Source organism: Podarcis bocagei (assembly GCF_964188305.1).
Source record: "Podarcis bocagei genome assembly, chromosome: 12".
NCBI classification, from domain to species: domain Eukaryota; kingdom Metazoa; phylum Chordata; class Lepidosauria; order Squamata; family Lacertidae; genus Podarcis; species Podarcis bocagei.
This window is the reverse complement of record NC_138137.1, coordinates 5,471,504-5,497,630: the sequence shown is the minus strand read 5'-3', so window position 1 is coordinate 5,497,630 and position 26,127 is coordinate 5,471,504. Positions and strand designations below refer to the sequence as shown.

The window sequence follows — 26,127 nt, the reverse complement described above, 5'->3', positions numbered from 1 at the left end:
CAAGACGAAAAAACCGCTAGACGAAGAGAATCACAGAACGGATTCTTTTCGTCTTGCGAGGCACCACTGTATTTGTCCATCTAGCCCACTGCTGACTACTCTGACTATCACTGGCAATCAAGGGTCTCAGGCGGAGATCTTTCGCATTACCGCTTGACCTTTTTAAACTAGAGATGCCAAGGGTTGAATGTGATGTACCACGAACTGAGGCCCACCCCTTTAAAGGTTGTTCCTTCATTCAGAATTCCAAATTCCCTGATTCAGAATTCCAGGGAGAAGGGATTGGCTCTCATTTGGTCCTCATCAAGACCAACATGTGAACCAGCCGTAGGTCTTCTTATAGCTCCGTCGGTCCAGCCTGAGACTCTCAATCTCTGGGTTGGAGCCCCGATTGGGCAAAATGTTCCTCCATTGCAAGGGGTTGGACTAGATGGGTTCACTTCCAATTCTATGATTCTATTTTTTTTATAAGATATTTATTAAGATTTTCAAAGTATTACAAAGTAAAAATAAAAAAATAAGAAAATACAAAATAAAAATGGTTAAAAACAACTCATTCTTTCCATTACAGTAGTGCCTCGCAAGACGAAATTAATTCGTTCCGCAAGTTTTTTCTTCTTGCGAGTTTTTCGTCTTGCGAAGCACGGTTTCCCATAGGAATGCATTGAAAATCAATTAATGCGTTCCTATGGAAACCGCTTGCCAGGCTGGCGGTGCGGAGAAGGGCTTTTCTCCCCACTGCAAGCCTTCAGGACAGGTGCGGGAACAGAGGGTAAGGGGCACAGTGCTTCTCCTCTGTTCCCGGGGCTTGCGGTGGGAGGAGGGTTTTTCCTCCCCACCACCAACATTCAGAACAGCATTCTGAATATTGGCGGTGGGAAGGAAAACCCTCCTCCCACCGCAAGTCTTCAGGACAGCCATCCGAAGGCTGGCGTGGGGAGAAGGGCTTTCCTCCCCACCGCCAGCCTTCGGAGGAGCCTTCCGAAGGCTGGCGCGGGGAGAAGGGCTTTCCGCCCCACCGCCAGCCTTCGGAGGAGCCTTCCGAAGGCTGGCGCGGGGAGAAGGGCTTTCCGCCCCACCGCCAGCCTTCGGAGGAGCCTTCCGAAGGCTGGCGCGGGGAGAAGGGCTTTCCGCCCCACCGCCAGCCTTCGGAGGAGCCTTCCGAAGGCTGGCGCGGGGAGAAGGGCTTTCCGCCCCACCGCCAGCCTTCGGAGGAGCCTTCCGAAGGCTGGCGCGGGGAGAAGGGCTTTCCGCCCCACCGCCAGCCTTTGGAGGAGGTCCGAGGACAGTGGGGAAGAAGCGCTGCGCTTCCCCGCTGCTCCTATGGGCTTTCGTCTTGCGAAGGAAGCCCATAGGGAAATTCGTTTTGCGAAGCGCCTCCAAAACGGAAAACCCTTTCGTCTAGCGGGTTTTCCGTCTTGCGAGGCATTCGTCTTGCGGGGCACCACTGTACTTATTTTTCATTAGCTTATTTCCCAGACCTCCTCACACCTCCCTTTTTTGTATTCCAGTTCAGTTTGTTGGTTCAGCAAATCCTTACCCTCTTTGTTTATCCTAGTCTTTAGTCTTAAAATATTGTAACGTTAAATTTTTACCTATTAATAATCCATTTTTCATATTCCCTTATAGTATTACAGCTGAAAACCACTTGATTTCTATCCAACATCATTCTTACATTCATTAATTTTACAATATTTCTGTAGATAGTCTTTAAATTTCTTCCAATCTTCTTCCACCGACTCTTCTCCCTGGTCTCGGATTCTGCCAGTCATTTCTGCCAGTTCCATATAGTCCATCACCTTCATCTGCCATTCTTCCAGGGTGGGTAGATCTTTGTGTCTTCCAATACTTTGCAATGAGTATTCTTGCTGCTGTTGTGGCATACATAAAAAAAGTTCTGTCCTTCTTTGGCACCAATTGGCCGACCAATTCTACGATTCTACAGTTCTAGGACTCAACACTATGCATATTCCCCATGAGCAGGTCCTCAACTGAATGTATGATTACACCCGTTTCAGTAGTATTAAATGCATCTGTCCTGCTTTAGGATCCTTCTAATTCTCCTTTCCGTGAGATGCATATTTTTGTATAATTGTATTTGATCATCATCATCATTGTGGTGTTAAGAACATAATAAAAGCCCTGCGGGATCAGTCTAAAGGCCTATCTAAGTTCAGCGTCCTGTTTTCACAATGGCCAGCCGGATGCCTACAAGATGCATGCAAGCAGAATCTGAGTGCAACAGCACTTTCTGCTTTTGTGATTCCTAGCAACTGATGTTGACAGGCATATGAGAAATTAGCCATGAATTTGTCCAGTTCTCTTTTAAAGCTGTCCTAGTTGGTGGTCATCACTACATCTTGTGTTTTTATTTGATCGTTTTTATGTCATCTTCAGGTGCCAGGTGGTATATACAGTGGCACCTCAGGATACAGACACTTCAGGTTACAGACTTCGCTAACCTAGAAATAGTACCTCAGGTTAAGAACTTTGCTTCAGGATGAGAACAGAAATCATGCTCCGGCGGCGCAGCAGCAGGAGGAGGCCCCATTAGCTAAAGTGGTGCTTCAGGTTAAGAACAGTTTCAGGTTAAGAACGGACCTCTGGAACGAATTAAGTTCTTAACCCGAGGTACCACTGTAATAATAATAATAATAATAATAATAATAATAATAATAATAATAATAATAATAATAGCTGAGCTGCAACTATTGTAATTTTAAAAAACCTCTCAAGCCAGTCTTCTCTCTCTCTCTCTCTCTCTCTCTCTCTCTCTCTCTCTCTCTCTCTCTCTCCCTCTCTCTCTCTCTCTCACACACACACACACACACCAGTCTTCTCTTTGGATGTACAACAACCATAATTTTAGTTGAAAAAAAGGTGCTGGGACTGGCTAGCACACTTTGGCTGTTACATCTGTGACTTTTGCATGGACAGGCGGAGTCCTCCCAACCCCCGAGCAGAATAATGACTCAATACAACGTGCTATGGGGTTAAAACTGGCCACAACTTTATTAAGTTTCAGATGTAGGGAGACCTTGGCTCAGGCATTGGGCATTTACCCTTCCCAGTCCCCAGCCGGGGATCTGGGAGACACCAGGGTTATCCAAAATGTGTGGTGATTGGGCTGCCTCTGGAGAACATATGTTCAAGCAGAGAGCCCACCCCCTGTTTTGCCGCCATCACAGCGGAGAGCAATGACAGCCTCTCAACGTATGGCCAATGCCTCCCCTCAAGACCCCTTTAACAGGGAACCCTGGGATCACCGCTGCAAGGGGGATGTGGGTCACCGCTTCATGCCCCCCCCCCATTTAGCCAACTGACACTTCACAGGTAAGATTCACCTTCCATTGTGTGGGCAGGGCGGTCCCTCCCCCTACCTGGCCGATCCCCTGGCAACGCCTACCCAGGTGGGATTGGGCAATTGGCTGAGGTAGATGGAGATCTCCAGGTATCCAGCCTGGGGAGGGCGAAGCCAGTCCATACTAGCGGGAGTTGCATCTGCTCTTTTAGGCACAAACCATGTGAGCATTGCAACTGTCACAACTCCTTTTAAAAATAGATACCGTATTTTTCGCTCTATAAGATGCACTTTTCCCCTCTGCTGTGATCCCACTGGCTGTCCTGGCTTCTGGGATTCAGATTTTTTTTTTCTTGTTTTCCTCTTCCAAAAACTAGGTGCGTCTTATGGTCTGGTGCATCTTATAGAGTGAGAAATACGGTAGATTGATAGATAATCAACCTTTGAAGCATAAACACCAGATCTTTGTGATAAGTCACTATACACAAATGGTTCGCCATGTGGTAGAAACTGTCCCATTGAACAATTTGCAGTGTAATCCTATGCATGCCAATTTAGGACTAAATCCCATTGAGTTCAATGATTTTTCTTCCAGGTAAAATGGCAGTCTACAAGTTCCCTCCATGTGGTGCCAGTAACATGCTCTTGGACTCAGCGATGCTCATATTAATTCTTTTCCTTAGAGCTCTAACGTGGTGGAGTGTCAATTTCTTCCTGAGTTGCGATTTTTGCAGCAATGAGCTTTGTGGCAGCAGATAGAAGACATTGATGCAGTGTGCATGGTTCATAACAACAACAAAAGTTTAAAAAGAGTAAAGGAGGACAGTCTTATTATTGGAGGAAGTGAGGTCAGAGGTCTTTGCAGTCTTAACAAGATGACAAAATTTATGAACCACCACAGTAGAAGTATGTAGTTACCCTCAGTCTGTTGATATAATAAGCCCACTTGGGGCTCGTAGTTATTTCACTTGAATTTGTTTTTGTCTCTGTTATCTTTCCTCATTTTGGGCTTTCTTTTGCCTTACTTGCTGTCATAGAGAAAATGTGTGTGTGTGTTTTTGTGTGCGCGCACACACACACACACACGAGAGAGAGACAGATGTTCCCTAAAGTGCTTATCAGTAGTTTGGTTTAGATGAGACAATATTTAATACTTATTGAGGAAGGAGTATTGCATGTAAAACTGTGAAATATGAGAGCAGCTATAATTTTGGTTCATTGGTTTACTTTTTTTTACAATTTCACATTATTCAGGTTTATGTAATGTTTCTAAACTTGAGTAGCAATTTTAAAAGAGAGCTTAATTACTAGGAGATCATAGAGAAAGGTGATTCATTCCGAGTGTCGGGGGGGGGGGGGAGATGCCACTAAAGCAAAAGCAAATATCCAAAGCCTGCTTTTTGAGTCTTCCCTGATTAGGGTTTTCATATTTCAAAAAGTAAAATTCCTGAGCTTTTCCCATCACATTGCCATGGCCATACTTCTGAGTTCTCCCTGACATTCCCCCCTGGCGCCATTCTTACACCCAAAAACCGAGACATGTCGGGAACTTTCCTGATGTATGGCAAGCCTATCCCTGATGAAAAGCTTTGAGTGTTTGGTCCCAGATGAGTTATATTTTTTTGACATTTAAATCTGCCTTTCCACCAAGGAGCTCAAGATGGCATACATCCTCCCCTCCATTTTATTTTCAAAACAACCCTGTGAGGTAGCTAGACTGAGAGATGGTAACCGACCCAAGGCCACCCATTGAGCTTAGTGTCTGAGTGGAGATTTGAACCTCAGAGTCTTACCATTCCTAGTCTGACACTCTAAATTTTAATACTATGTTCACTGTGCACACTGGACGAGCAAAATATTGATGATATCTATGTAGGGAAAATTAACAACATAACATAACAACATAACATAACAACATAACATAACATAACATAACATAACATAACATAACAACAACATAACAACATAACATAACATAACATAACATAACAACATAACATAACATAACATAACATAACATAACAACATAAAACATAGCATAACATAACATAACAACATAACATAACATAATATAATATGAGAGATTTTGTTTCTGCAGAGCTCTTTTTGAAGAAACGAGATTGCTAAAGTCTGGTCCCAGTATCAGACATAATGAGTGCAGATTTTTATCCCCATTAAAGGACGCTCCATTGGCAATTATATAATTTTTACTTATTTTTTGCAGACAGCCAAACTGCCCATATTAAGTTCTGTCACCAAAGCAGATTCATTGTTTGTATCACCCTGCTGTGTTGCAAGACGTATTTTTCCTCAGGGATTGATGCGTGATAAAATGTGTGGTCAGACATGTGATAACATGGCTGTTTGTATCCTCCCAGACAGCTCCCTCCCCAAGTGGCTATATGTGCACACCATATAACTTGTAAACGTCCCTTCGTACAAGCCCTGTAAATAAGTAAATGCCATAAATGTTAGCCCCTACAGTCCAGCTTGGACCAGATGTAGATGCTGGGAAGAATTCCTGAAGCTTCCGCTAGTTATGATGACAGTAACTGTTACAGTTAAATTCAGAAAGGATATTGAAACTTCCAGGACAGCTGCTCAAGATTTTCAGAGATTTGCTAGGTCTTTATGTGTGCTAAAAATTCTGGCTGCACAGGAGCAGGGAGACTAGCCCTCTGCTCTCTGGTGCTATGAAACAAAACCAACCAGAGTTATATTAATTTCAGCTTCATTGGAAACATGTAAGAGAGGAGGGGGGAATCCATGATTGCCAAATGGAAAAGGTTTAAAATTGATGAGGAAAGAAATTTTCATTTCCAAGCTTCCAAGCAGGCTATTAAGATCAACAGAGTAAAGAAAAACTGCTTGGCAGTGTCCCCTGAAGAAAACCATTTTGCATCTATTTAGTTAAAACTTGGCAAAACAAATCCAATTTTAGCGGTTTCAGATTTCTCAGTGCACTCATAGTGTTATCCTCGCTTAGTTACTGTGGTTTGAGAGACACTGTGTAACTCCAACTTTCTTTTTATTAAAAATCAAAGCAAAACAGAGTGTGATTTTAAGAAAAGTGTCTGGAAGTTTCAATTTCCTTGCTAAAACTTTCCACCTTTGCACCATAAGGTACCCTCCAGCATTCCATAGATGGCAATTGGGACGCTCCTGTGTATTTTTACACCTCTGTTTTCACAACAAGACCTAAGTACCCTCCACCAGAGATTGCTAAATGCTTTTTCCTGCTACTGGCTTTATTTCTTTCCTGTGCAATATTATGTATGTCCTGGATGGGCTTACGGATGTGTTAAGAAACTGGTCAGAAGAAGTTTTCTTTCTTAAAACTGATGAATATTTAATATATGTTTAATCTCACAATAGATTTGGCTGAAACGTAAACATATTTAGAAACATTAAGTCTCAGAATACACTGTTATGGGGAGAGAACACAGTGGCAGGCACCAGAAAACAGGCTATGGCCTTGAGAAACTGGGGCACTTAGAACACGTAGGCTGAAGCTGCAAAGCCACATTTGTACATTTCCTTTTTATATTGTCTGCATTTGTTTACTACAGTTGTAGATTGCCTTTCATCCCATAGAGTCCCAGGAAGGTTTGCAAGACAAACCAACATCAAATTGCAACATTAAAGTACAAATATACATTTAAATTTCAAAAGCAATAAGGATGTCAAGCAGCACACACTGATGCCGTAAAAACGTCAGCAGCAGCCACCAGGCAGAAAATTAAGCACACACACAAAGACACACACAAAATACTGGATAAGAGGATGTCTCCTAAGCTGTCAGGGATGGAGTTCCACAACTGAGGTGCCACCACAGAGAATGATGCATCCAAAACAATGGACATTCCCCATTGGCAAGGTGGTAGCTATCCACAGGGTCCAGAAACGGCCAGCTGAGGAGAGGCCATACGGCTCTCTCTATATGGCACCACCCGTTCTCACAAAGGCATTTCCCATGACCTAGACACACTTGGCCGGTCCCCCCAGCTTGCTTTTATTAGCCAAGAACAGCAAGGCCCAGCCCACGCTGGCTGGGGTTGGCTGCACCTCCTGTCTACATCCTCAGGCAGTAACAGGTGAAACAGATCCCACAATACTGAATCAGACAGTGCATGCAGAAGAAGCAAACCCATGCTCTGTAAAGCGCAAACAAGTTTCCTCTAAGGCACAGGTGGCGAACCTGTGGTCCTCCAGATGTTGCTGGACTCCAGCTCCTTTCAGCCCCAACCAGCCTAGCCCATGTTCAGGCATCCCAGCTCGTCTAAATGCGATGTGATGTCCATTTAACGTGTCTAGTTCCCCCCGCCAAAAAATAAATAAAAAAATACACGCAAGAGGAGGCCGTCAGAATTGGGACCATGTTGGGACCAGTGTTGGGGATTTTTCTTTTTCCTCCCCATGAGCTAATGATATGTGCCCCAGAAGAGAAGGCCTCCACTGGCTCCAATGGAACTTCCCTCCCAGAGATGACAGTAACTTGGAGGTTGTGGTGCATTAACATTGGGACCACTGTGAAGGTGAAAGCAGTTTATCACCTAATAAAAATCACACCCATTTCTCCTGTCTTGATCCTTGTCTCCCTGTCTCCCACTTTTAGAGTGAGCAGAAGCTACACGTGTGAAACGCATTCACACATTCAACAGCATATATTGTATGGCCTTTAATCTATAAACAAATTATTATGGAGGCTTTAAGCACAGAGAATTATGTTCATAAGTGGAATGTATCCAAGAAAAGGATCAGAAGACAGCTTGTGGGAGTTTCGGCATAACAGCTGTTCTGCTCCTGCCACATGTCAATGAAATGTGAAGTTGCTGAATGGGAATCAGATTCTAGAGTAGAAAGTAGTTGGACAAGTGACCTTGGCAGCATCTTCCTTCTGGCTGTGAAGCCAACCTGGTGCCTTCTAGATGTTTAGGACCTCAACTCCCATCACCTCCAGCCCCTACAGCTGTGTCAGCTGAGAAAGATGGGAGTTGCGGTCCAACCATCTGGAGGGCACCAAGTTGGAAATGGCTGGATTATGAGATAAGAAAAGGTGACGGCCCAGGAAGAAGACCAAAAGCAGAGCAGGGCAGCGGTTCTTAACCTGTGATCCTTTGACAGGCTTCAGGGGGTCTATGAATAAGGCACACACACAAAAATTGTGGCTTTTTAACTTCAATTTCCTTTATGTTTGAAAATTTTCTTTGTAGAATGTTATTAAGAGAGTTCATAGCTTTCATCAGATCCTCAAAGAGGTCCATAACCCAAGGAAGGTTAAGAAGTGCTGTAACAGGGGGTTGTCTCAGTTCACGGAAGATGAAGGATCACTCGGTTAGCCTGATTTAAACCAGGTTTTCCAACTTCTGTCACTCTGCTTGCTAGCACATGATAAAGTAACCTGTGATAAATTCAGTGCTATTTTTCCAGAAAAAGAGGTGCCAGAACTCATCATGAACGTCTCCCTTGTTTTCTTATAATGGCAATGGCGCCCACCTATTTGTTAATAATACCGACTCATTGTCTATTTCACTTCTGCATATCTATGTATAAACCTCCCCACAACACACCAGTGAATAACTATTTGTACTTCAGTTTCACCAATGAATGTGTTTTGTGCCCATTGTACATTAAAATCTCCTTAATTGCCCTCAAAGTCACTTTTAGATCACTCTGTGAATGCCACACAATTCCTAGGTGAGGTCCCAGGCTGCAGGGGACAAAGAATAACTTGTCAGACAAGCGGGACCCTGATGTGTTTAATTAGATATTTTGCTGACTGCATAGGCAAATGTAGGAGCTCTGCTGTACACCCCATATTCACGCACAGCTGTAGAGATACCTTTTCAAAGGAAACAAAAGGAAGGGCAAAAGCAATGTCAATATGTTGGCATTATGTCTGATGGTTTGATTTTAGGCACGTTAGACCGCCTATTGTGTTAAGATTCCCTCACTATTAAGATACTGTTGTTACAAATTTGTATTGCACTGGTGTCTAGAGCTCTTATTATGAGAGGTTCCCATTGTGTTCCTCTCACTACAAATTACTAGCACGAGATATTCCCTGGTCTAAAGAGCTTTTCATTTATTTTGAAGCCATCTTAACACACACAAGATGAGAGGAAGAATATAATGAAAATTCACATGTTTAAATAAAGTGGGTTCTTGATTTTATTCAGATGCTTACCAGACTGACATTAAAACGAGGTGCCATGTAGAGGTATAATAAGGGCCCTCAGATAAAGCGTTTCACAAGCCTAAATCATCATTCAGACACAATGCTCTCTGCTGCGCTCCTTGGTGAAATGAGGGAGGGTGCTATGTACGTGACTTGTTTTGTCGTGGGGAGGGGGTCATTAGATAAGCTGACACGGGGAACCAGCCATTTAAACTCCCCCAACCAAAACACTTTGATCCACCATCCCATTGTATTGCTGAAAGCCTTGTTTTCAGTTGTGGTAACTTCACTTTTAGTTAAGGAGAAAGATGATTTACTTCAAAGTGTCTCTTTGAAGATACTTGTAATGATGACTGATGTTCAAAGAAGCAAACCCTTGTTACTCCTGGATAAATATTCCTGAACGACACAAAAACAAAACGAAAGCACCCACCAACCCTCCAGTTTCGTTGTAAACAAGTTAGATGGATGAATGTTGCACTGATAATGTAATCAAAATGCACAGAATGGGCCAGATAGTTCTGCAGGTAGCCTGGCCTTGACCACACAAACCGTTTGAAATTTCCGCCGGGGAAAACAAAGTAGAAATTCAGATCCTGGCATTTCAAAGCGAAATTTTCCTAATCTGTTTGAAATCATAGAATTGAAAGGGGAAGAAAAGGTCACTTATTCCAAGCCCCTGTGTGACATTTTCAGCCACGGCCTCTTTGACCCAGCTCAGCTTACATGATCTAGACAATGTATTACCACCAGCAGATGTTGAATACAGCACTGAAACTTGCTAGTAGAACATCACACATCTGCACAGTGTTCCTGCTGGCTGCTGGACATACATTAGGGTGCAGTATGCCTAGGAGTGGGTTCCCTGTTTTGGAGGTGACACCAGTTGTGTGGAATTCTGCATGGCCATGTAATTTTAGCCATGTTGGGTTTAAATTGAGTCCAACTCTTGTTCATTCAAGCAAGTAAGTGAAATCATATGATCAAGAGGGAGCAAAACAAAGACCAGGGTTGCTAGTCAGCTTGAGCTGGTGGGGGACTCAGATTTAAGAAAATGGGGGGAGATGTATCCATGTATAAGACACCCCCTAATTTTTGACATTATTTTTAAAGGAAAAACCCTAGTCTTATACACAGAAAAATACGGTACGTTAAAGCATAGGGATGGGAAACTTGTTTACCTTCAGATGTTGTTTAATAACATCTCCCTTCATCCCTATGTATTGGCCATGCCAGTTGGGTCTGATGGGAAATGGAGTCCAACAACATCAAGAGGGCCATTGTTCTGCATCCCTGGGTGCTTCACAAAAACAGAGCCCAGAGTGCTACTTTTGCAGTCAGGGGAATCTGAAATGAGTGGGACAAAGAAATCCAGAACAGTAATGGGGAGAAGCTAGAGCTATGTGTGGGTTGTGATGATGACATCTATCTATCTATCTATCTATCTATCTATCATCTATCTATCATCTATCATCAATCTCTATCTATCTATCTATCTATCTATCTATCTATCTATCTGAACCTCTATTGTGTTCTGCACCTCTTCTCCAAGAGAGGTGCATCATACAAACCAGATATCAGACAAGAATATTTGGTTATGGGGCAGCAACTGGAGAGAACAACTTCTTCAATACCATATTATTGTTCAAATAATCATCTAGTGAACTAAGAATTTTTATTATTATTTTAAACCATAAAACAGTTAGTTGTTTGGGTCCCATATACCTCGGAGAATGCTTTTTCTCCTTTGTCCCATCAGGACCACTAATATCAACCTGAAGTGCCTTATTGACTTCACCATGCTCCAGGTGTTAAGAGCAAAGAGACCCAGAGATATTGCTCAGTGGCTGATGGAACTTCATTTCCCCTACAGGAGCCTGAATGCTGTTGAGCCTTTCCCGTTTAGAACAGCACTGAGCAGCCACAGCTGAACACATACTTACTCCCCATCAGCAAGGGAGATCTGGGAGCAGCCATGAGAATGTACAGCTGAATGGTCTAGTCACCTCCGGATGGTGATGCTCAACTGCATCCTGTCGAACTGGGTGCATGTATTTTTTGTTGGGTGTGCGCGCCAGGGGCCATGTGCATGACTAGTGCTGTGTGACTGGAGCTGGATCAAGACCACAGGGATGCAATTTTATTTTCTACATATAATTACGGTTGCAGAGCTAACCTTGTCTACTCAGAAGTAAATCCAGTTAGAATCAATGGGCTTAATCCTACGTAAGTGCAGCTTAGGTGTTCTATTCCTGTTGTAACCAAAATAAATAAATAAAAGATGGGATTCTAACACCCCCCCACACACACACCATTTTGAAAGGCCCCAAATGTTGCTCTGCTACCTTTCTTCATGAGTCAAACCAATCTAGAGAATGATGTTATAGCCCTCTATACAATATGGTGTTTTAATTCCCATTTGCACCAAGGAAGCAAATAGTGTATTAAAATCTAATTTCTTCAGCCATTTTCTTGCATTTAGACATTTAAAATAAGTTAGTACAGTTTTTACAGTGCACACAGGGAAACTGAATCAAAAACACTGTCATAAACCAAGAGGAAAAGAAAACAATTACATTACCTTCAGGTGAAAGCAGCTTCAAATATATTTTATGCTGCTCTTTAGTTGATCTTCCTAACCAGAACATCCTGAAAAATGATTCCACTTTTCAACATTACAGGGTTGGGGAGGGAGGAGAGAAATAATCAGTTTTGCGGTAGACATTTCCGTACTTTGCAATATTAAAAGATCACAAATTATTGATAAGTTATTAGAATTTCTTAATGTTTGAATTTTGTTGCATTCAATATTTAAGTTGCATGAACTTCTCAAAGAAATTATTCTAGAGCAAAAAATTAAGGTTGTAATTAGCCCCAAAAAGAATGCAGAGTAAAGGCTTTTTAGTATGTTGCCTTGGACACAAAGATAGATAAGGCCGGCTCCAGTATAAGGATTTCTTTAAAACATTTATTTCCCCCTTATTTATTAAGATAACCTATCAGAGAATGTATGCAAAGTGACAGCATGAATAGGGCCACATGTGGCCAGCTTGACATGCATAGGTCTTCCATTATATTAGGAAATGGACATGTGTTGTATCATTTGGGTAGTTCGCACAGTAGTTTATCAACGTCTCTATTATCTGATTTGAATCTAGCTGCACACATTCCCATTGACATCAATGGGACATGAGTTAAGTCAAGGCCAGCTCTTCCAGTTTATTTTAGTGAGACCTAAGTGCAACAATTCCATTCATTTGCAACCCTATGATGATTGCTTCAGAAGTTAATATGCATGGAAACTATAGCTATTAAATGAGGGGTGTACAAAATCTGCGGTCGGTTCACATTGTTGATCACTGTTTGGTGATTTTCCATAACAGCTGGGAAACACACGATGAGTCTCTTGTCAATATGTGAAGATCCTTGGTGTTTATGCAGATTCACCAGTGAACTCACAGCTCATCCCATCACAATCACCACAATGTTGTCTTGGAATGGGCAGTGCAGGGATGCTTTCAACTCTGGGTCTAGCTCTTCATTCTTTAATTCTTAAACTTCTGCCCTGAAACTGGTAGTCAGAGGCTGCCAGTTCCTTTTGCAGCCAATGTATTTACTAGGAGACAGCCAATTAATTTTATACAATATAGGGCACTCTGCAACCATCAGGATGCCTTGACTTTTGTTCCCTGTATTGACCTAGACTGGATTTGAACCACTGATCTAGAAGTAATATGCTCTGTAACCCATTAGTAATCTGTTGAGGCATCAAGTTTTAGCCTCACCCTCTTTGCCCACCCCCCTCTATCATATAAAAACAGCAACTTTTCCCTCCTCAAAAGAGAAAATTGAGCATGTATGGGGGGAAACAGGCATTTGCCCACACCCTTCATTACATAATACGTAGCAGTTTAAATGCAGGCTTACATTAGTCTATTCATTGTGTGCATTCAGTCTCTAGAAATCTACTTCAAGGAAAATAAAAGGAGTATTGCTCATTAAAAGATAAACAAGATAAGAAAAGCAGACAATGTCAATGTCAGCACAGGCCCAGATCCTTAAGTTAGTTACACTTTTCAGTTTGAGGCAATATATAAATCTATTCTCCATTACTGGGGTGGGGGTTGGGGAGGAAGGGATTAGTCTTCTCAAAACAGCGAGAGCCAAATTCTCTGCTCAGTCAAATACGAATAGCCTTAATGTATGATTTTCTCCTTTTTAGTCCATTGTACATTGCATTATTTCGCATTAAGGCACAATTGTGTAACATCTGCAGAATTATGGAAATAAAAGACTGTGGGGGAAAGTAACACAACAGAACATGTGGTAGAGGGTTGCTTTAGATGCCCAACAGATATTTTGCCTGAAACAAGTACACTTCAGTAATCAGGCAGAATCAAGCCATATACATCCATTGAGCTATGTGAAGACATTTAGAGTGTACAGGGAACTCTTAATTTGATTGATTGGTTGCAATTATTTATATCCTGCCTTTTAGGATACAAATCCATTAAAGCTGGCTTACAAGTAACATTAAAACTGCATTAAAAAACAAACTGCAGCTGTGGGGGTTATGTTCTAAAGCACCATGCACATCAGTATATTTGAACCACCATTGAAAAAGTCTACAAATACCCTGTTCTGCCCTGCCCCGTTCCACCTCTTTCTTTGGCATTTTTGGATCAGCATGATGTGTGTATGCACAGTCATGAACAAAGTGAGTGTGCATAAATTGGCGAGTGTGTGTGCCTTTGTTGTTGTTGTTTAGTCGTTTAGTCATGTCCGACTCTTCGTGACCCCCTGGACCAGAGCACACCAGGCACTCCTGTCTTCCACTGCCTCCTGCAGTTTGGTCAAACTCATGCTGGTAGCTTCAAGAACACTGTCCAACCATCTCGTCCTCTGTTGTTCCCTTCTCCTTGTGCCCTCCATCTTTCCCAACATCAAGGTATTTTCCAGGGAGTCTTCTTTTCTCATGAGGTGCCTTTATCATCATATAAAAACTTGTTAGGATCCTTCCGACAGGACAGTTTTTAGGGTTGAGAGAGAAAGTCCAGCAGCAGCAGAGCCTGACAAGTGGTGTCCTGTCCTGGGCCCTTTGTTGTTTGTCTTTATAAACAACTTGAGGGGATGCTGATCAAATTTGCAGATGATACTAAACTAGCAGGGGGAGATAATGCCGCAGAAGACAGAATCAGATTTCAAAATGACTTTTACATATTGGAGAACTGGGCCCAAACTAACAGAATAAAACACAATAGGGACAAATGTAAGGTTCTGTACTTAGGCAGGAAGAACCAGATGCACAAATATAAGATGGGGGGGGGGGGTAACTGGCATTCCAGTAATACTTATAAAAAGATATTGGACATACTTCCCTTTGGCATCTTGGTATATACAACATTTACACTAAACATTCAGATTGATATTAAGTACATATCCTTTCCCTGCAGTTTGCAAATATGAAAAATGCTGGATTTAGATCTCTGGACCTCATTAAAAAGTGAGGGGATGGGAGTGCCTGAGTTCCAAACCCAGCTCAGTGATGACATGCTCAGCAGGTATGACTGATATTTGTCCACATGGCTGTGGCTTCAGATCTCTTGACCACAGAGGAGGAGCTGGGTCTTAAGGTCTTCCAGGGGAGGGGGAATTATCTCAGGAAGCCTGGATCATGCCATCTTGGTAGGTTTGTACTGGTGGGGTTCTACATTTGACTGTTGCCGTCCTCCCAGCAGAGCTTTTGAGAAGGAAAACATAGCTCAATGGTTGAATGCATGTCTGAATCTTGGTAGAGGGTCTGGAAAAGGTCTTTGCTCCAGTCCTTGCAGAGTTGTTGCTGGTCAGAGTAGGCGAGATACTGCTAGACTAGGTGGCACCAACTAGACGGTCTGGCCTTTATATGATTACAAGGACCTTGAGCTAATCACAGGATTGTTTTGAAGATGTCATATTGAACATGATGAAAATGACAAATTTACTGCCAGTTACTATAGCAGGATCATGTTGGGCTGTATCACTGAGTAAAGCGCTGGGTGTTTCCAGGCACTAGAAAGAATATTTTTAAACAAAAATAAGGTGTGCTGCAGATGGTTTCATGTAGCCCTGATCCAGCTATAATCACAGAAACTAGTCAGGTATATCTACTGATGCATCCCTGTTTATCTGCAGCCAAATTGCTCAATACGGTCTGATGGGTATCCTAGTGGAGCCCTTCGCCCATCCATACCCCCACCAGCATAGTAGGTTGTGTAGAGGTCTCTCTGGCTGGATAAGGGTGGCAGACCTTAAAGCTTCCCACTGCAGCAGATTGGAGCCCGTACAGCAAGGTGGATACATTTCAAGCAGGATTTAATTTGAAGAGGGTAGCACAGATTGGAGCCAGCAGATCTTTGGCTGTCCTGACTCCATCCCTTTCCCCCACACATATGGCCTCTCCCAAGGGCATACACTGGCTGTCTCCATCAGGGATATGCCAGGACTCCAGCAATCACTTGTGCCCACCTGCAGTTTAGGTGGGTGCAGTCAGGAGTTCCCAGTAGTGGAACCCACTGACCACTGGAGCATGTCACAGTTGGGCAGAGAGACACCCCCCCATCTTATCCAACCCCCCTCTTGCATGGTGGAATGGATGCTTGGATTGTTCTACCCTTTGGGCAGTGGGACCAGCAGACACTGGAAGATCTGAATCCCGAGGGACTCATGAAGAAGGGTAGCCAACAATTTCCATCTTGTCAAGTGGTTCTGAACTATTACATAGAGGGGTTGTCTAATTTTTTTTTCAGTATACAGAAACTCTTCTTCATTAACCTTCCAAAAATTAGAAAATACGCTGATCTTTTCTGGATACTATTTTAATTATAGTAACACACCATCCAGTTAAAGTTAAGGACCATGATATCTAAAAATGCTGGCATTTGGCTTGATTGTGTCTAGAGTTAAAATAACACTTGTTTTGCAAATCTCCAGGGTTCTGGCTCTCTTCTAAAGTTCTTGTCTTAATCTGTTTTATCCTTACGTGCATCTTAATTTCTTTGGCACCATGCATATACTTCCATGTATAATCATTTAGGACCTCCAGGCAACTTTGCACTTTAGCACTGAATCTTATTTTATTCCTTTTAATATCCTTCACCAGCCCACAGAGCTCTACAGCCATAAAACAGCTGTAACAAATTGAGGCCATTTTCTTCTTATCCATTTGCACAACGAGACTCCTAGGAATTTCCTTCTTGGCTTGTGATTGTCAATTATATATTTCTTTTAAAGACTTTTTAAAAGTTCAGTTACCCCATCATCACATTCTCATGAAGTGAGCTATAAAGTGCCAGTATTTCCATTTTACAGATGGGAAACTGATGCCAAGAGACACTAACTTGTCTAAAGCTGATCTGCAAAGACAAAGAAAAAAGAACTGGGATTCAAACAGAGATCTCTCTCCCAAACCTAGGCCACTTTCTGGTGGACAACATTGACTGCTGAAAAATTTGACACCACACAATTTATAGCAGGGGCGGCTAACTTGTCCTCTGGATGTTATTAGATTTCAACTCCAATATTGGCCTATGGTCAGGGATAATGGGAGTTGCAGGCAAGCATGGCCAATGGTCAGAGATTATGGGAATTGTAGTTCAATGACATCCAATGGGCCACAGATTAGGTGTCCATGATTTACAGTGATAGCATTCATTCTGTTGCTAAGAAACGTTAGCCTATTACTTTACTCAGTATCTTTATAGGAGGGCTTCATGATTTGAGACTCATAGAACTGAACACCAACTATGTGTTTTGGCATCTCAGGTGTTTGGCAACTGCCCCACAGGCTCAAAAAACATTTCTTAACGCTTCTGTTCAGCTGCCAAACATTAATTGTCGGGTTCTCTTCACTTGGCAAGTGACTGGCGGTACAGACCTGCCCTAAAATCTTTTCTGTTCTTCCAGCTTCCACTTTCTTGGCTCCCACTAATTTCTGGATTCTAGTTTCCTTCAAAAGGCTTGACCAAAGGTGCTTTCTCTATCTATGTTCAAATCGTTTCCCCTACCTATGCAAAAGAAGAGTGAGCTGTCTATGAGGACTGCTGTTACTGTAAGAATGTGTCTCAGAGGGAGCAGGAAAATCATGCACATTGAGACTGTACTCACATTTTGAGCTTTTATATCTGCAGGCAGAAGCCTATAGCAGAGGTGGCCAGCTTTTGTTTTCTCCTCTGCTCTTCTGACAGTGCTCTGGAGTCTGGCAGTATATCTTTGCAATCTACGCAAAGAAACACATGTAATTCTGATTTGAATTTTATTTTATTTTTTACTTGTAGCTACCTCATCCCTGAATTCCCAGCTTCAGCAGCTTCAACAGCTTCAACATCTCCAGCAGCAGCAGCAACAACAACAGCAGCAAGGCCAAACTAGCCAGCAGCCCCAGGGACAAGCCAGCCAGCCACAACATCAATCTCAGCCACAGCCACAGACGCAGCAGCCGCAGCAGCCGCAGCCCCCGCCTCCACCACAGACGCAGCAAACCCAAAGCCAGAGTCAGCCGCCACCAGCTCAGCAGTCTTCAAGCTCTCCTCAAAAGCCCAACCAGTCACCAGGGCATGGCCTTCCCTCACCTCTCACGTCACCAAACTCACTCCAGGTAAGGCCCCTGGTTATCTGAGAATTTGTTCTGGCCACTGCTTCCAAAGTTTCTCTTGCTTCTCAGGATACCTCTTCGTTTTGTTTGAGTAACCATTTGCTTGTTTTCACTTGGTTGCTGGCATCCATCTGTCTTGACTCTTGAGAGACAATGGAGCAAACATCTGGGGATGAAATCAAACAGTTGTGTCAGCAGTACTGAAGTGACCTCCCCTAGGGCACAAGCCTGGGCAGTGTGTACGGAGGTCCTGGGCTGCCCAGACAACAAGACCCTCCCTTGACCTCACTGATGTGGTCCAAAGGAAAGCAGAGCAATACGATTGCACTAGCTTGGCTGCAGCGGTTGCCAGAAGGATGCCATCCAACCATCTTAAAGAATTCACTGTGGATTTATATAGGGTTTCCTTCTTAGACTTGTCTTCTCCCAAATATGTCCCACAAGGCAGCAGAGGTGGAGGATCAGAGTTTTCCTTCTCCTAGATGGGCCCCCTTCCCAGGTTGATGAGCCCCACCTGCCCTTCCCTTTCCTCTACAGCATGTTCAGAAACCACCTTCTTGACCGTTTGACCCACTATTTCTCTTGTCTATGACATGGGGGCAGGTGGGTAGAGATGGAGAGTTATGGGATAACTGAAGGGAAAGGTGAGATGCCTCCCACAAGCTGCCAGCTCAGCTACTGATGGGCAGAGATATCATCTCTCCATGGTTCTCTCTCCCCTCGTTTTATCTTCACAACAATCTTGTGAGACCAGTTGGGATGAGAGTGAGTGAGAGACTTAAGGGCAATTAGTGGGCTTCATGGCTGAACAGGGATTTAAGGGCATGTGGACATAAGAAGAGCCTACTGGGTCAGGCCAATCACCTACATCGTTCATCATCATGGTCTCACAGTGGCCAACCTGATGTCTATGGGGAGCCCCAAGACAGGACTTGGGTTTAATTTGTTCAAGGCTGAATGAAAATATATTTTTCCAAATCAACTTTTGCCCATAAAAAGGTGGCTATTGTCCTCCACCTCTTTCTGGTCACCACTCTCCTGCCCCTCATACTTTCCCACAACAGCCTGACAACTATCAGCCAGTTTATACCCACTCTTAAGCACCAAGACCTATTTCATTCTTGGTTTGTCCCAGGTATATAGCATTACACTATCATCTGTACCTATTTAAAGAAGGGATGCAGGCTGCATGCGCACACACACACACACACACAAACACAGGAGTATGGTGGGATTGATGACTAGACGTATAGTGCAGTCTGCAAGCATCTGCAAATAAGAAAAGCAGTCTGTGAAAAACAGCTGGTACGAATGTACCCTAGGTCTCCATGTGGTAACAAAGGAGAGTCCATTTCATTCCTCAGGAAGGCAATGATCCACTCACTGCAGGGAAAATAAAATGAACCCTGCAGGGGTTGCATGTACATGCTGATTGCTGCCAGCTAATTTAAATCAATCTTTTGTATGCATGCTGTACCAAACCAGCAGCTTTTACGTAAGCAATAAGAAAAAAGCAAAACCGAACAGTGGGAATTCCTAGACTGCTTTCCACTGAAGGGTAAATGCCTCTTTTTCTAGTGTGTTATCAGCAACTTACACAAAATAAGCCATAGGCACAAGTATAGGAAAGCCAGGGAAATGTGTTTCCCACAGCTTTGGAAATGGGGTGGATTTTTATTAGTTCATCACCCAGCATCTTTGGGGAAGCTCATACACAAGTCTCATTCACTCAGGATGCTCTCTGCACTGCAAACGTGCAGCCATGCCCCCTGCGTGCTTACTTGTAAGACTTATTCCTAAATGTGCATGGGATTGCAACCTTAAACTCAGGTAACTCTTGGGATTGGTGAGAGGAGATTAGTATTTGCCACAGAGAAGGTCCACCTCCTTCATCGAAGTTCGCTTCCCAGAATTCTTTGAGGGAAGCCACCAATATGAATATAGTATGGACAGGTCCTCTGTGGTAACTGTCCTTCACATGAGACAGAAAAAGCAGCCAAATTTATTTTGAAACATAAACAGAAGAGAACTCCACAAGATGGCAAGCAAGATAAAGATTTTGGCCACCCCACACCTCTATCTTTGTCTCTTGAACTTGTCCCTTTAACAGCCTTTTGATCTGCAGCAATGTTACCAGATGGTAAAATGTATGTCAATCCTGTAAAGAGTTTCACCAGCTGATTCCTGCATAAAAAGCAATCCAGGCTATTTTCTTATTGACCTGATTTGCTCTATTGATTAAAGAGGGGATGGGAAAATCTCACTCATATTAACATACTAACAAATATTGTTGTGTGCCATGCTATTGGCTGAATGTTAATTAATAGGTGATCAGTGCAAAAGATCACTTTCCATTTGTATGGACAATGTACCTCTACCTGTAGATAGGATCCAGGAATGAGAGCAATTACTATGCACATGTGAGTCAGAGCAATGGATGTGCTTCTTCCTTTTCTACAGAAGGCTACATCCCAGCCATACTAAAGTCAGAGCTTTTAGACACACATCCCAACACACTCTCTCCATCAGGCAAGCAAATGGCGTTGCCACAATTCTAGGACACATTCAAGCCAGTCAATAGCACTTGAGGAGGCTGTGGAGAAGGACTGGTGAGGAGAGCGGCCTGGGGAAGGGGAATGTCCTTAGAGTCACCTAGGGCTGTACAGAGAGACCTAGAGTGCCAAATATGGCACCCTGGTCTGTGCCTGCCGGTAACCCTACTGAATACAATGGAAATTCTTTCTGAGTCAACATGCCAAAGACTGAACTACAGATGTGGGCCAAGTTTTACGGGGTGGGGAGAGGCAGTTTGGAACTTGATTGGCGGGGGAAGCATGTTCTGTTTTCATCACAAAAACCTGTTGTTCTGAAAGAGAAATCCACCGTTTGCTGCAAAGGTTCCCATGTAGCCATAGTGCAAAGGGTATTAGTTTAGAATTCTTTGGCCTCAAAAGCACAAGTTTCTTTAAAAGGCATGGCAATAATATAGTGCCAATGAGTACTTAAGGTTCGTGGGCAGTCTATTGTGTTAGCAAGAAGAAGAAGAAGAGAGAGTTAGATCCAAAGGGGTTGCTGTCACATTTCATTGCCTCAGTGCCGCTGCCAAGCCAGCATAGATGAGTAAATTCTGCATGAGACACATCCTAAACTGCTTGTTAACTACCCATCTGTTTGCTGTACTCCTAAGCAGCTACTGTTGCCTTTCGTCTTGCCATCTTTAAAATTATTTGAATGCTTCTGTAGGATTTGCTGGGAGGTGTTTTGTTTTGTTTTGTTTTGTTTCCTCCTGACCCTTGACTGGCCACTAGTTTTATGAGGAAACCATTCTGAGGAAGGATCAGAGTGTGGGAGGCCAGTCCTCCCCTGTATTTTCCAGGTACGAAGCAATCCTGTTGCCACAGTGCACTGCTTCTTGCCACTAAGCTCAGGGACCAGTTGATATTCCTCACTGGCCAGATTTGACCCCCGGCTCTCTAGCTGCTGATGCCTACATTAGAACAAGGGGACTTACAATAGCCCACAGCAGGTACTTGACACCATTTTCCACAACCACTATTGCAAAAGCCTATAAGAAGCTGGTTTGTGTTTGTGTCTGTTTTTTTGTTTTTTGTCTGTTGCTTTAACTTAAATATTGACTTGGAATTAAATTCTAGGAAATAATAGCCTCCAAGGTAAATGGTCTTTATGAACTAGAACGAAGCAGTTTCAGTTTGAAGAATATTAAGGGAATAAAGATCAACTAAGTTACAATTTGACAGGTTAAATTTCATTTCTGAATTCTTGATTTTTCATGTGGGTTTTATCTTCTTACATTATTCAGCGGCTGTCTGAAAGATATTGGTTTAGAACAGGGCAACTTAGAAAGATTGTCATGGAGAAGCCAGTAATACAGAAGGATGATTGCATTTATTTCAAAAGGCTCTGAAGGATAACAACAATTATAACTAAAAATGTACAGGTGCTGTCATGTCTTCAGACAGAAAATTAAATGAAAGTGACTTTGTTACATATACCTGAGTGAGGTATTTTACTTTCTTTTGTTGATTTTAAATTGATGGTGGTGTTGGGCTGCAAACAGAGCTACAAAATTCAGAATGATTCTTGTCAGATTTTTCTGTGTCACGCTATGATTTTATTACTGTTTTGCACTTAGGTCAGCAGACAGTACTGCATTTCCAGGTTGTATGATGTGTGTAGGTGTGGGTGTGTATACACACACACAGAGAGAGAGAGAGAGAGAGAGAGAGAGAGAGAGAGAGAGAGAGAGAGATACAAATAATATATATGGCTACCTGTACTGGTTACCAGGGCGATCTTTGACCACACTTTTAACCTGTTTTGGTGGTGTTACTCCTCACATAGATTGTGATAGTCATGAATTTACAGCACAAACATGCTTTTCAGGTGCATAGACTTACTTCTGCAACCTTCAGGAGAAAGTACTTCCAGAGTTCCTAACATGAAGTATCATTTCAAGCATGTGATTGAGAGTAAGAACAGAAAACAGTTTGCACAATTAAAGTAAACCATACCATACACTGTGGTAGGAAAAGGATAGCAGCTGAAGGTCTGGGTTCTAATTTCTTGCAGTTCATGCCAAGGACTTCCAGGCCTCAGTGGTCCTTCTTTTAAAAGTGTACACACTCATACACTCGTCCAAGCATGAACCATTTTTTATTCAATCATACATATGAAGTTGCCAGATCATATTGGTTCATTATACAAATAACCCTTATAAATCCATATCTAATGCAACAGGATCTGATTAAAATCTGCATTTTTTTACTTGTGATAAATTAATCAACTTACAGTAGCAAGCAACTGGTGAGAAAACAGATAAATCTTAAAATATGACTGACTACTAGAGCTAAAAACGAATAGTCACTGCTTTTGTGTTTGGGGAATTAAAAGGAGGTAAGGGGAAATAACAAAGGGGAGAGTAGTGAAGACCCTTAGAAATAAAAGCTAGTAGCTTAGTGATAAGACAGAGTTGCCAAAAAGTAAACTAGAAGACCAGTATTAGGTGGTGCTAGCATGGTCAGGATCGCTGCTGTTGTTCTGCCAGTGAGTCTTGGGGAGGACCGCTCCCCCTGCAAGCCCATTCTCCACCTTGGGCCTGGGGGCGGGCCCCATACTCCACCTCAGCATATAAGGCTCCAAGGAGGCCTCGGGACATCGCTGCTGTTGTTCTGCCAGTGAGTCTTGGGGAGGACCGCTCCCCCTGCAAGCCCATTCTCCACCTTGGGCCTGGGGGCGGGCCCCATACTCCACCTCAGTATATAAGGCTCCAAGGAGGCCTCGGGACATCGCTGCTGCCGCTTTGCCGGTGAGTCTTGGGGAGGACCGCTCCCCCTGCAAGCCCATTCTCCACCTTGGGCCTGGGGGCGGGCCCCATACTCCACCTCAGCATATAAGGCTCCAAGGAGGCCTCGGGACATCGCTGCTGTTGTTCTGCCGGTGAGTCTTGGGGAGGACCGCTCCCCCTGCAAGCCCATTCTCCATCTTGGGCCTGGGGGCGGGCCCCATACTCACCACCGGCACAACTCTAAGGACACTGCTGCGGCGGCAGCAAATGTTTAAACGTTTTATATATTTTAAAGTGTTTTAAAAGTGTTTTTATTTTTTACTCTGTTGTGTCACCAGAAACGGTGGTTTTTTATCCATGTATTTTTATTTTGTTTTGTTTTATTTTGGGTTGGGGTGGGATGGTTGCTGAGTGGGGTGGGGATTGGTTTTGTTTTGATGCAATTGTTTCTTTGTTTGTTTGTTTGCTTTTATAATTTGTAAATGGAGGTTGGTTTGAGGCTTGGGATTGCGACCGTGGAGGGGCGAGGGAGGTATGGCGGTGGGGGCAGATGTCATAGGCGAAGGGGATCGAGATACGGATATGCTCGTACCCCTTCCAATCTGCGCCCCATCCCGAGAGACGAGGGTAGGGTGAGCAAGGATTACTCACCTCCGTCACTGGTGTTGTGCAATGCCAGGTCTATAGGCAACAAAACCGCCACCCTGCGAGATTTCATCATCTCGCAGGGGGTTGACCTGGCTTGTGTGACGGAGACCTGGGTGCGTGAAGGGGATACTGTTACCTTACGAGAGATGGCGCCCCCGGGTTTTTCCGTCCTCCACCAGTCACGGACTGTGGGCCGGGGGGGAGGGGTGGCACTATTAATCCGGGAAGATTGTTCTTTCAGGGCTCTACCACCGCCATCGATCCCCGGCATTGAATGTGTTGGCCTAGTGTGGGGCTCCGAGGTGAGCTTGGCTGTCTGGCTGGTGTACCGGCCACCTAGCGCACCAGCAGCCACCCTGTCAGGCCTGCTGGAGGCGGTGGCCGGCTGGGCCTTGGAGTTCCCTAACCTATTGGTATTGGGGGACTTCAACATCCATGCCGATGCCACTCCCTCCTCACAGGCTCTGGACCTGGTGTCTTCCATGGCGACACTAGGGCTCTCCCAGTTTGTTTCGGGCCCCACACATCAAGCAGGCCACACGCTGGATCTGATCTTTGGCGTCGGTATAGATGTGATCATGTTTCCTTCGATGAAGGTGCCATGGTCTGATCACTACGCTCTGAAAGCCAGGATTGATGTTCCACCCCCACCCTGCTTAGGTGGTGAGCCGATTTGGGCTCGCCCGCGGAGGCTGATGGACCCTGATAGATTCCGTCAAGCCTTGCGGGACCTTTCTCCCCCTGGCGACTCATTGACTGAGCTTGTTGAGGGCTGGAATACCCAGCTCCTGGCAGCCATCAATGAGATCGCACCTAAGCGCCCTCTGCGACCCCGCAGAAACCGGGCTCCCTGGTTTACTGAGGAGCTCCGGAAAATGAAGCGGGACCTCAGACGGCTAGAGCGAGTATGGCGGGGTGCCCGTGACGGAGCCTCAAGAACATCTTATAGGGTTTTTATGAAAACCTACGAGATGGCAGTGAAGGCCGCTAAGAAGTCCTACTTCTCGGCCTCCATTGCATCCGCTAGCTCTCGCCCGGCACAATTATTTAGTATAATTCGGTCTTTAACGTCCCTCGAAGGACAGCCAAATTTAAATAACAATTCGACACACAGCTGTGAGGCATTTGCGAGCTTTTTTGCGGAGAAGGTCCTGTCGCTCCGCCATGACCTCCCTGCCAATTTGGATACAATAAAGGAACTGGAGGCCCCTCGACTGTCCTCGGGTCCAGTATTGGACCACTTTGACCGGATATCCCCAGCCGATGTGGACAGATTCCTCCGAGCTGGAAAACCCACCACTTGTCCTCTCGACCCGTGCCCGTCTTGGCTGATTAGAGCGTGTCCAGACGAGGTGCGGGCCCCCCTGGGGGATATCATCAATTTGTCCCTTGGCACCGGGACATTCCCAGGGGAACTGAAGGAGGCAGTGGTGCGTCCGCTCTTAAAGAAAACATCATTAGATCCCTTAGATCTATCCAATTACTGCCCAGTTTCGAATCTTCCATTCCTGGGTAAGGTGATTGAGAGAGCGGTTGCTGAACAGCTTGGTAGGTTTCTGGATGAAACATCGGCTCTGGATCCATTCCAGTCCGGCTTCCGCGCTGGTCATGGGACCGAGACGGCTCTGGTCGCCCTAACAGATGATCTTCGTAGACAGCTGGACCGAGGCGGGTCGGGGCTGCTGATTCTTCTAGATCTGTCAGCAGCTTTCGACATGGTCGATCACGAACTTCTGGACCACCGCCTCGCCGACGTGGGGATCCAGGGCACAGTCCTTCAATGGCTGCGCTCGTTTCTCTCTGGTCGGGGACAGAGGGTGGCGCTTGGGGGGGAACTGTCATCCCGCCACTCCTTGGTGTGTGGAGTGCCTCAGGGTGCGATTCTCTCCCCGATGCTTTTTAACATCTTTATGCGCCCCCTCGCCCAGCTTGTCCGGAGTTTTGGGCTGGGCTGCCATCAGTATGCCGATGACACCCAACTCTATCTGTTGATGGATGGCCATCCTGACTCGGCCCCAGACACACTGATCAGATGCTTGGAAGCTGTGGCTGGATGGTTACGTGGG

At 44.3% G+C, this 26,127-nt stretch overlaps 1 protein-coding gene across 2 annotated transcripts in view; it reads left to right on the top strand.

Annotated features, from left to right (window-relative positions):
- POU6F2 (POU class 6 homeobox 2) overlaps positions 1-26,127 on the top strand; it is a 304,331-nt gene that overhangs the window by 213,441 nt on the left and 64,763 nt on the right. For both annotated transcript variants that reach the window (XM_081165150.1, XM_081165151.1), the window contains exon 5: positions 17,792-18,111. In XM_081165150.1, the coding sequence (XP_081021276.1) occupies positions 17,792-18,111 (320 nt within the window). The remainder of the gene's footprint in view (positions 1-17,791; positions 18,112-26,127) is intronic.